The 12,274-nt window shown below is 42.8% G+C and overlaps 1 protein-coding gene across 4 annotated transcripts in view; it reads right to left on the bottom strand.

The window, feature by feature from the left end:
* LARP4B (La ribonucleoprotein 4B) overlaps positions 1-12,274 on the bottom strand; it is a 91,920-nt gene that overhangs the window by 52,901 nt on the left and 26,745 nt on the right. For 3 of the 4 annotated variants that reach the window (XM_053262457.1, XM_053262456.1, XM_053262458.1), the window contains exon 2: positions 4,318-4,451. In XM_053262457.1, coding sequence (XP_053118432.1) covers positions 4,318-4,398 — 81 coding nt within the window. In that variant the 5' untranslated portion in view covers positions 4,399-4,451. Of the gene's footprint in view, positions 1-4,317; positions 4,452-12,274 lie in introns of those variants that run through there. The other variant, XM_053262459.1, reaches the window with a different exon arrangement.

The raw sequence follows: 12,274 nt of genomic DNA, 5'->3' as shown, positions 1-12,274 counted from the left end.
CGACAGTGAGAAAACAGGAGTCTTCCACCCACTGTAAATTCTTAATTTCAAAGGTATTTTTAAGGGACTGCAACTTCCACTGCTTGCCTTATGGGGACATCCACCCACCGCCTTTCTGGCTTGTCTACCTTATAATCTAATTTACATACTGTTTTACATGACAAACTGATCCTAGCTTAGCTTCCCCATCAGAGCTACATTAAAAATGAAGCTGATGCTGGGAAGCAAGACTACTCACAAAGTGTATGGCTTACAGAATAAATGTAAGAAAAGGCCATGATTGAATCATTCCACATAGCAGAACTCAACCAATACAGTTTTCCCTCCAGCTAAGTTCATCGGGATATGGTTACATGCCAGCTAAATACTATTCAACACAGGACTCCACCCCGCACTGCAAGTTTCCTTCCAGGAGACAGTCCCTTCTTGCCACCGGCTGAGCAGTATATGGATGCTCCAGTTTGCACTAAAGGGTTTAGACATAATAATAATCACAGAATCTAGGAAATTGACCTCAGCTACAGACACAAATGCCGCTGGTGACACCCACCAAATGCTAACTTGATGCCCAATGCCTGAGCTGTTGGTGACTGACTAGGAGACAGATCTTGGGGTCATGATGGACAGCATGCTGAAAGTGTCACCATCGTGTGTGGCAGCTGTGAAAAAGGCAAATGCTATGCTAGGGATCATTAGGAAGAGGACTGAAAATAAAAATGCTAGTATTATAATGCCCTTATACAAATCTATGGTGTGGCCACATCTGCAGTACTGCATACAGTTCTGGTCACCATATCTTGAGGACATTATAGAACTGGAAAAGGTGTATAAGAAGGCAACAAAGATGATCAGGGGCCTGAAGCACCGTCCTTATGAGGCAAGGCTATAGCATCTGCAGCTTTTTAGTTTGGAAGAGAGGCGAATATGGAGAGACATGGTGTATAAAATTGTGCATGAAGAGTAGATTGAGTGGACAGAGAAATATTTCTCCCTCTCTCACAACACTAGAACCAGCAGTCATCCCATGAAACTGCAGGTCAGGAAATTTAGGACTAACCAAAGGAAGTACTTTTTCACACAGTGCGTAATTGATGAATGGAATTCTCTGCCATAGGATGTGGCGATGGCCACTAGCTTGGCTGGCTTTAAAAGGGGCTTAGACCAATTCACGGTGATCTATAGTTTGATGGCTACAGGCCACCTCCAGCCTCAGAAAACCAGTTGCGGGCAGTATTCCCTTCAAGGTGTGAGCATGTGCGCACACTCACAAGTCTTTTGATGTCAGCTCAGTTAATTTCAGATCTCACTCAGGTTGAATCAGGGAGGCCCCACTCTGAATGCACGCTCACTGCCTTGATACTGCCGCCCAGAACAAAACTCATTTTGCACACAGATGAAAACAATTAGAGTGAACACGGGTTACAGGGGAGCAACAGCAGGAGAGAAGGTGTGCCCTCACATCTTGCATCTGGTGAGCCACTGTGGGAAACAGGATGTTTGACTAGATAGGTCTTGGGTTGGGCCTAATCTTGGGCTGTCCTTATGTTCTAAAGATGGCTCTCACCTCAAAAGTCAGCTCTGAACCTTTCTAATTATCGCCTCAGAGCAATGAGGTTGAGAGCCAGCGAAACAAATTGTAGTCTTGTGAAAACTATGAACCTTTCATTTCCTGAGGTTCAAATTCAGACAGGTTTGCTTTGTTCTCTTGCTGACACAGTATGGCAGCGCGGCCTGCCAGGATTACATGTGGCCCGAGACCATGTCTGCATCATATTGCAACATATGAATCACCCCTAGCTAGTGCTGCCCACTGCTAGGCAAGTCTAGAGGGAACATAGTGGTTTTTAGTGTTTCAGTAGAGAGTGAACTGAAGGAAGCAAGCAAGAAAGCAGCAGGACCTTTGTGCTCAACCTGGCTAAAGCAGAGTCCTTTTCCATATCTTTTGGAGAGGGAGATTTGCCTTTAAAATTACACCTGGGCCACATCTATCAAGTACGGTTGGTCATATAAAACAGAACCAATTTGAGCAAACAAATGAAACATAGCCACCAATTCAGATGCCACATGTAACAAAACCAGTGTAATATTTCACATGAGACATCCTAAGGAAAACCAATGTTTTCTATAGATAATTTGTTTTTGTTTTTGTTTTTTTTTGTTTTTTTGGCATTTTTGATATCCACTTCATGAATAGCTATGTTGAAAACAATGATACACAGCTTGGCTTGAGCACACAACTCTTAATATGTTGACTTTATTAGCCAGTTTATATCTGAGTATCTAACACACTTGCAACAAGTTATTTCCACAGAATTAGTGTCCTACTTAAGACACTTACAAGCTAAGCATGATCCAAGTGACACTTACTAAAAATATTCCAATGTGCATCTTGAGACTCTTACTTTGCTTAAGTGTTCCAAGCAGTTCATCCATCTTCAGTGACCCCAACACCAGCCCTGTATGGTAGCGCACTGTAACCTCCATATTACAAGTGTGGGACTAACAAGTAGGGGCCCAGTGATTTGCACTGTTCTTTGAATGTTTAAAGCCAAACTTTGGAAGCTAGCACAGTTTAACTTTTGAAACCAATCCCACTCCAAACCCTCACCAGCTGCTGTGCACAAGCATCTCTAGATAGGAGAGAACTCACTGAGGATGATGCGAGTTGTAGTCTGACAACATCTGGGGGACCTCAAGGTTGGGGAATCCCTGACCTAGAGCAGCATTTCTTAACCTTGGGCCCCCAGATGTTGTTGGACTACAACTCCCATCATCCCCAGACATGGCCTTTGTGGCTGAGGATGATGGGAGTTGTAGTCCAACAACATCTGGGGGCCCAAGGTTAAGAAACCCTGACCTAGAGAATTGAGTTGGTTCTTCCTCCAGCTGTTCTTGCAGAGTTCCCATATTGGCTCATCTTGGAGGTCTCAAGATGCTGCTTAACTCCCAGCAGCAGATTGACAAAACACTTGCAGCCTTTCCTTGAAGGGGTTTTGCAGTCCCATCCCGGGGTGGGTGGGTGAAGGAGGATGACCAAAAGTTTAAGAATTAGTGGGCAGAGCTCTACCAACTTGCACCTTTCTTCTTATTCTCACCTTCTTGTCTACACAGATGCCCCCAAATTTGCTTTACTAGGAAAGTTGAGATAATTGGAAGGTTCTTTCAGCTTATTCCTTCACTCCCCACTCTATTATTTTTACAATTGCTAAATTAGACAAGTTTCACATTTTTAAAAGTACCAATCAAATTTTTCATTCCTAACACTTTCTACTTGAAGGTTTTTCGACTTATTAGCTGACTAAAAGTGAAAATGTCTGTCCAAGGTACTCTTGGCAGTGTTTTTTTTTAGAGATATTCCCTAGCACTCCTATGCCATCTGGTTCATTACTACATCTGGTTCATTAATACAGCCCTCTTGAATGGTGCAAGTCTTCAGATCTCTTCAAAAACAAATTTCATCCACCATCTCCCCTGCACTTATAATTGGCTTTCATGAATGAATCTTCATTGCTACTAGCAAATACATATGAGAGAGAGAGAGCATGCGCATTTGTTGCCTGGCTAAAATCCGACGCCATGATTGAGACTAAACTGCACGATACTTATCGAGAATATGACACTCATTTTTCATTCACATTTTATTTTGTGGAGGCAACTTGCCAGAGTGTTGATGAGCCTCTCCTTGTAAGAGAATCAAACTTACCTTCTTTGCTATAGAAATGAGAGCCATGAATGTAGTAGTAACAAGTCAAACATCAAGCATATTGGAAACTTTAAAATACTACTGCTTTGTATACTGCTTGTGTTTACACCAAAATCACACCAAAAGCAGCTTACAAGCATAAAATTAGGAATCAGGGTTGGTTGTCACATGGCAGCTTATCCCTGGTTCTAGAGTCTAGACAGATTCTGGAAAATATATACTTAAACAAGAGATTAGGTAATAGCCTAGTACAACTGTAAGCTGAAGGGTTGTTCCTGTTGTATATGCTTCATACAAATACAATGTTTTCAGATAAGATTTGTATTTAACTGATTCGGGAATGATTTGGGGCAAAACACAGAGTGGTATCCAGATGGGTCTTATGCTGGCAGGAAAGCTATTTTACCAGTGCAAGGACATCACACAAAGAAAGTATCCTCTTTTCCAGACTATTTCTTGTGCTGTGGTAGTGACCCAAACAATTAGTCAGGAAGCAGCTCATAGGGTTCATGGGGGCTTCCACTGTCCTGCAGGCCTCACAATGAACACTGCAGTGTCACTGGAACAGAGGATACTTTCCAGAGGTTGCATGAAAATGTGGTCGCAGTACTTACTAGATGAGAACTGTCTTTAACTTCTTGTACTTGCTGCACCTGAGGTTCAGCCACAACTTTAGTGTCCTGATCAGAAGTCATGAGCTGCGGGCTTTCTGGCTCTTCAGAGAGAACTGTATTGATCACCTTCTAAGCTGTAGAAGAGACAGCAGGGTGGGGGGGGAGTCATGAATAAAGGATGCAGAATTCATTTTGTATACTATTTTATATAAATATGTGTAGTCTCAGTTTGTAGTCAACCAGCAATGGTAAACAAAATGCAATGCCAATTATAAGCTGACAGAGCACACTAAATAGGTCTGTACTTTATCTTCCACGAAAAGCACCTGATTAGGTTCTTCCCTGGATTTTCATAGTCTAACTGGCAAAGAACTTCAGGTTTCCCAACATATAAGTATAGGACTTGCTGGAAACCTCCCTGCTACTGCAATGGTTCTAGGAAGTATGTTCCAGTAGCTCTGATTGTTTCCTGCATTTAATTGGGCTTAATGCCTCAAAGTTACTCTCCAAAAAACAGACCATGAAATTTTTGGCTGTCCAATTAGGCAATGGAGAACAGACCAACAAGCGATATGTTGTGATACGTCAGAATGAGAGAGAGAGAGAGAGAGAGAGAGAGAGAGAGAGAGAGAGAGAGAGAGAGATATTAATGAATAAATGTGTGTAAATATAAAGTAGCACAACATCAACCTGTAACACACAACAGATGAAGCTGACAGAATGCTCACCTGACATCATGCAAGCAACTGACATTTTTAATAAATAATGGACAGATGACAGACATGCTTGACTAGAAAGCAATGTAAGTGCACAGGTATCTTCATTTTTGCATGCAAAACCGGAGGCCATACACTTCTTGCCAAGGCAATTGACCACATTGCCAATAAGCATTAGTTTGTTAAAATGTTTATCTAGCAAAGGCTCTTCATAACAATGCAGTCTGATGGCCTCCCAAGTCAAGTCATTTGCAAATTACACCTTATAGACAATTTGAGATGATGACATTTCCATGTTTTTGAAATTATTCTACCATGCACAAGATTAGAGAGTCAGTTTGAAGAAAAACGCCTGGCAGATGTGCCTCTCATACATTTATATCAGTGTGATGTAGTGCAAAGAGTGACGTGCTTGGATTAGGAGGCCAAATTCCTACCAGTAACTTCCTAGTTGGCCCTGGAAGAGTCATGAGATCTCCATCTGTACAATGGGATTACCCACTACTATACTTGGAAAAGCTACGAGAATGAGATAGTGAGCAAAAGCACTTGGGCTAATAAAACATGCGATAGCAATGAAGAATCATAGTTTTAGCACACAAAAACCTATTTCCAAGGTTCCTGGACCAATACCCTGATACCTCTTTCAGCTGGGAGTAGTAGCTCAGCTGTCCAAGTATGATGTTAGGAGCAGACTATGAATTGCTAGGACAACTTATAGCACACTGGAGTACAGTGTAAAGGCCTGAAAGACATTTCAATTGAGAGCTGCATTCACACACACATTTAATAAGTCTTACTAAAAAATATTTCCATTTCACAGGAAGTAGTTATACTTAGAGGGATGAGAGTATAAAAATGAGCAGTGTGTCAAATATTCTAAGCAACATGACAGGGTGGATTTGATTTAAATCAAATCGATTTAAATCATGATTTAAATCACTAGTCAGTAAGACTAGATTTAAATCATGGTTGTTGTTTTTTACATAAAGACTCATTCTTGCTGGTATAATCTTAATATTTACAACCAGATGAAGGTTTCATTTTTGGTCCTCTTCTAGATAGAAAAATTGCCCAAAATAATCTTACAGAAACCTCTGGAAGAACATGACATTGTGAATGGATTAATGGAATTCATTTACCAAAAAATTTAAACATTGCATATATACAGCCTCATGCTACATAATTAAAAACTAGTCCTTATTTCATTATGAATACCTTTGGACTATAATGTATCTTAAACAGAAAACAATCTTTAGATAGATTTTAGTCAAACAATCCGATTTTATTTAGTACTTATTTTTAAAGAAATCATTGATATTTATCCACCCTGCAATGTGCGTCATCTGTATTCGGCCACCTGGCTTTCTTTCCTAGCCAAAAATATTAGGAGACAATCACACCATGGACTATCCTTGTTCCTAAGCTGACCCACCCATAAAAGTTTGCCAATTAACAGCACAACATGGAAGGTCTATGCCTGCCCACTAGACTTAGCATGGTACCGCTAGTCACTTCTTGTGATTAAAAAGAGGAAAGAGATTTCCTCAATTCCTGCCTGATGCAGAAGACCCACTGCTCTTACATCTTTAAGCAAGAAGCTTCTGGCTGAACACTATGACTTGGAACCAAAGATGTCCTAATGCAAATAAGAAAGCACTTCTGCTCACAACAGAGAGAGCATCTGGCTTTTGCAGACCCCTCTTTCCTGCTGCAGCTCCCCTGCCCCCACCACATGACAATGCTGTTCTGGAAGGTCCTCCCAGCCACTTTTGACTTTTCAGGATGCGGGGGGGGGGGGGGCCTGCAATAGAAAGCAGAAGGCAAACAAGCTCCATTCCATGAGCAGCAGGCTCCTCACAGAAATTAGGATTCAAGCCCTTGTTTTAATTATGGTAGTGAAAAATGCCAACAAAAAAAACCCCTTGCATTTAGACAGAACCCTTTTATAGAATGTTTTCCACACAAATAGCTACAAGATATTTTTGATCACTGCATACTAACTGAACTGATGTAAAGGTGCCTTTTTCCACAGCAACAATACATTTGTCAATTACTAAACATTTACCCAGAAACTTTCATTCTTTGCAAAGAAGAACTTTGTAGAAGGCTATTGGTATTTTCTAGTAGGTTAATCATGAATGCCACTTCCAGTCCCCCTTAGGATGTTCTCCTTAACAATCACAGTCCCTGTACAAAAACAAATATCCTGCCTGCTAACCCCTTTTTAGGTTAATAAGCTACTGAAGAGATGCCAGCAACTCTTCCCTTCTCTGGAACAGAGCTCACCAGCCCTCGGCCTCGGGATAAATGCATCTCCCAACAGGAAGTGGCACTACAACATTGTTTATACTCCCTTTTGATCTTGGCAGCATACTTATTATTAACAGTCCTCATTACACCTTGCATGGCTAGCAGGCACCTGTTTTCGTTGCTGCACAACAGCAAAGCAATACTTTGATTTGGAAAGCAGAGATGGCTTGTCAGTTTTCTCCCTCATTTCTGACAGAATGGTGTAACCGACTTGTTTTGTATTTCATGGCTAGTATGCAAATCCTTTTCCGTTATTACTGTTAAGAAATGCTAATATGTCAAATATACCAGAGGCCTGCAGACAAAAAATAGGTCCGGATGCTTCAAACTTAAGTCCACACTTTTGTAGCTCTTTTGTGTACTACATGTCTGCGTGTGCGTGTGCATGCATGCGCACACACCCCGCGCTCTCTCACCTCACTGGCCATTCTCCCCTTCAACCATTGCTCTGGACAATTTCCTCTCTCAATTAACATGTCTCATTTCTTATGCGCTTTCAACTTGTGCTACATTATCAGACCCATCCCAGATCCTACCTTCCTAGGCCACTAACTACTTGCACTCCACTTTGCCTGTCCTAGGACAATAATCAGGAGTTTTGGTGCCACATATTATCGGTATGCTGATGACACCCAAGTCTGTTTCTCCTTGTCATCATGATCAGCAAATAGCATCCACTCCCGAAATGAGCTGACTCCCTACAGCCAGCTCTCAGGGGAAACAAACAAACATTAGGCCCAGGCGGATTTTTTTTTTACTGGTAAGCAAACTGGCTTTGGAAGGCCATGATTTTGAATGGAGAAACAGAAGCAGTGACAAAGTGGAGCTTAACCCTCTCCCTGCCTGTCGTTTCCCCACCCACAGCTAAGGGCAGGGGGAGAAGGAACAAATAGAGAAAGCGTTGAGCACCCACAGGCTGCTGCTTCTCCTCTCAAAATCACAAGCTGTTTTTCTGAATGAAAGTGTCCGTTGGGGACATGATTACATGCATTTGCAAGTTATAGACAGCTTGCTCCCTAGATGTACCCCAACTTAACTCCTGAATTATCTGTCAGTTTTGACATGGCGTATTGGACAGAGTTCAGAAGGGCTACAGAAGATAATGCATGTGCATTGTACCTTTGGCAGAAACCCTGAGCTCACAGTAAGCATTTGGGGACTACTTCAGATATTACATTTTAACTCAACAGCTGCAGTAGGGTAGCATTGCTAGGACTCCTCTGCAGCACCAAACATGCTCTAGAGTCTGAAACTGATAACATGCATTTGTCCATTTGTAAGAGACACTGGCCTTCAGGTTGACAGGAACAAAAAGGGATATCTGAAGCAGTCTTCAGCTACTGGGGTAGGATATTCTTGGCCTTCTTGTAATCCCAATCCCAGGAGGACAGAAACTGATGGCAGCACAGGGGAGCCCGCCTCCCCCACTGAGCAGGAAAGGTGGGCAGGGTGGCCTCAGGCCCGGCCCTTTTCCCCTCAGGAGGAGGAGGGGGAGGGACCCTCAGGGGGCACCCTGACAGGCCCACCTTCTACGGGGTGTGTGTGGCGGCTTCAAGCTCACCTCACACTAGCAGGGGGAAGGTAGGGAGGCAGGGCTGCTGCCCCCCAAGCAGGCCTCCAGGCTGCAAGGAGGGGTGGCTCTAGGCCCAGCCTTGGCCCCTGTGCTGCCTCAGCAAGAGCAGGAGGAGAGGAGTGGGGAGGAAGCCTGTCTTGGGAAGTGTCTCTGAGAGGGGGCAGCCGTGGGAACGGGGCGGGGGCGGCTCTAAGCTGGAGTCGCTCTGGGGAGAGCATCTAGGGCTGAGAGGGACCAGTGCTATTTCCTGCACTGCAGCAGATAGTTCCATGTGTGTCAATTTATTTAGTCATCCATTATTTGCAGCAATGATATGAGAGAGATCACATGGATAAAATGCTTGCATGCATTAAAGAACAAACTAGAAGTATATCAGCTTTCTAAATACTAGCTATATGCTGCTATTTAAAAATAAATAAGATGGTTCCCTGTCCCAAGGGGGCTCAGGATCTAAAGTGAAACACACGAGAAATATGAGTGACAACCACTGGAGGGATGCTGTGCTGGAGTTGGATAGGGACAGTTGCTCTCCCCTTGCTAAATATAGAACGAGAAGCTGCCTCTTTGCTCAGTTAGCAGCGATAGTGGCATGGAGTGTTTCCCAAGCTTCAATGCCCAAGGAATGAATGCCAGGCATTTTCTGAATTGAAACTGAAGACACACTTCACTGTTATCAGTGGCCACTAATGGATGAGGGGGGACCAATGTCTCTGGGCCACCAAGGCCACGGGCTGGGCCACCATCAGTATTCTCTAATTTTTTCCATCTGTGTGTGGAGTGAGTTTTGTTCTGAGTGGCAGTATCAAGGCAGTGTGCACACACATAGATTCAGAGTGGGATCTTCCCGATTCACCCTGAGCAGGATCTAAAAATTAAATGAGCCAAAATTTAAAAAAGTGTGAGTGTGCACACATCTTAAAGGGAACACTGGTCACCATGGCACCCCCTTGTTCTCCTCTCACACTGGGTCTACTGCACTCAAGAGTGAAGAAGAGAAATAAGACAGCCAGTTGGCAAACAAAGCATGGGATGTGAAGAAGGGGGAGGGGGTCATGCAGCCCGTGGACATGTAGGCCAGTGGTCATGCAGCCAGTGGGCACGTAGGCAGAGGAGAGACTTCTTTAAAAAAAAAAAATCAATTTCCCATTCATGTGCCCCCTCACACCCATTTGGAGTTACTTGTTTAAATATTTTAAAAGTTCTAGAAATTCTGGTGCTGAAGTTGACCTGCCTGTCCCAAGTGAGGATTGAACAGATGCACAGCTACTGACAGGCAGTTTTTTTGGAGCTTATATATTATTATTTCTTGTTTGCACAGTCAAACAGGTGTTATTGATTGGTCTGTTTTATCCAGAACACAACACCACAACACAACATACTTTATTTCGGTCATTGACCAGAAACATTATCACACACAACAGAACGTAATTTGCATAAAATATAACAAAACTTAGCCACTGTGTTGGTGTATTTGATTAAAATTTGACAATAAATTTTTTAAGAGTGACTCATCTGGATAACCAGGAAACATCACAAGATACGGCAAGATAAGTGTTGATCGATCATTTTTGTAGAGGTCACAATGTAAAATAACATGTTCAGTAGTCTCAATATCACCTGAACCGCAAGGGCAAAGTTGGGATGCATAAGGAACCCCCCTAAACCTCCCTTGGAGCACCGCTGTAGGGAGCGCATTTAATCGAGCTAAAGATAGCGCCCGTCTGAACTTGGAAAAAGAAATATTATTTAAGTATGCAGCGGGTTTTGTGTTAAAAAGCCGATCTCCAAGGTAAACACCTTTTGGGATTTTGGCAACTTCTAACTGTAAATCAGTGTCAGAAATACGTTGTTTAATAGACTTCCTAGCACAATCATAACCCAAACTAATAAGCATATCCAGTGAAAACCCATAAAATTGGGATTTTGTTTTAACAAGACACTTCCAGGTAGAATCGAAATTGTCAATTAATACCAACAGGGCAAGTCCAGATTGAGAAAAGACTAATTTTAACCAAAATGCAAAAAATGCATTTCCAATACTCCGCTTCCAAGGGGCCAAGGCCCACCTCGCACCTAATGACAGCATTAGGAACACATCTGGGAAGCTGCAATATAGATCTAATAAACTTTGTTTGGATAGCTTCCAGTGTGATGAAATTGCCAAAGGGGCCCAACTGAGCACCATATAATAATAAAGGGTAGACCTTGGCACGAAATAGTTTAAGAGCGGCTGGAATACAAAGAGGCCCCTTTGTGAAATAAAAGGATCTGATTAGGTGGGCTGAGGCTTGGGCGTTCTGCACAATATAATTTAGATGTGCCTGGCGCTGACCCGAGGAGTGGAAAACCACACCCAGGTACTTAAAGATTTTAACTTGTTCCAAGTGATGACCATTCATTCGCCATATGTGGTGTTTGGGGCGCTTAGCAAAAACTAACACTTTAGTTTTTTGATAGTTTACTTTGATAAGCTCTTCAGCACAATAGGAGCTGAGCAATGAAAGGGCCCGTCTTAATCCTACCGGTGTCAGGGACATAAGGACCATATCATCAGCATACAGCAAAATGGCAAGATGTTTATGGGCCAATTTGGGGGGGTGGATCGAGGGGACACTCATGATGGAAATAATAGAGTTGATATATATATATATATAAAATAGAATGAGGGCCAAAATACAGCCCTGCCTTACTGCTCTGGAAGTAGGAATTTCAGCCGAGACTTGGCCCTGTGCGCTCAGGCGGATTCTTAGGCGGGTGTTCTCATGAAGCTTGTAAATCAGCACTAACAAGCGCTTATCCAAAGATAACTCATGAAGCTTTGCCCATAGTCTTTCTCTGGAGATCGAATCGAAAGCAGCTTTCAGATCTATAAAGGCCGTGTACAGGGCAGAGCCTGGCTTACTAGAATATTTCTCTACTAGGTGCTGTAGTATAAATGCTTGCTCCGTAGTGGACCGCCCTTGGTGAAAGCCTGCCTGTTCAGGGGCGAGAACATTATGGGCTTCCACCCAGTTGGTAAGCTTAGCCAAAAGGTATCTGGCATATAATTTTGAAATAATACTTAATAGACTTATAGGTCGATAGTTTGATGGATCAGTTTGACACCCTTTTTTATAGATAGGAACTATTATCGCTACACCCCAATCTGAGGGGACTTTAGCAGTTCTATCTATGTATGTGAACAGGGAGGCCAGGACAGGCACCCACCAATCCAGGTTTTGACGTATGATCTCAATATTAATACAATTGCTGCCCGGGGCTTTAGCAGGTTTAACTGATTTTATCAGCTCTTCAATTTCTGCACAAGTTACAGGGGGCCAGCTGGGGAGAGAAGAAATATCTACATCCAAACTAT

The sequence above is a fragment of the Hemicordylus capensis genome, chromosome 6 (genome assembly GCF_027244095.1).
Source record: "Hemicordylus capensis ecotype Gifberg chromosome 6, rHemCap1.1.pri, whole genome shotgun sequence".
Classification (NCBI taxonomy): Eukaryota; Metazoa; Chordata; class Lepidosauria; order Squamata; family Cordylidae; genus Hemicordylus; species Hemicordylus capensis.
Note: the sequence above shows the minus strand (reverse complement) of the source record. Positions and strands in the feature narration are given on the sequence as shown.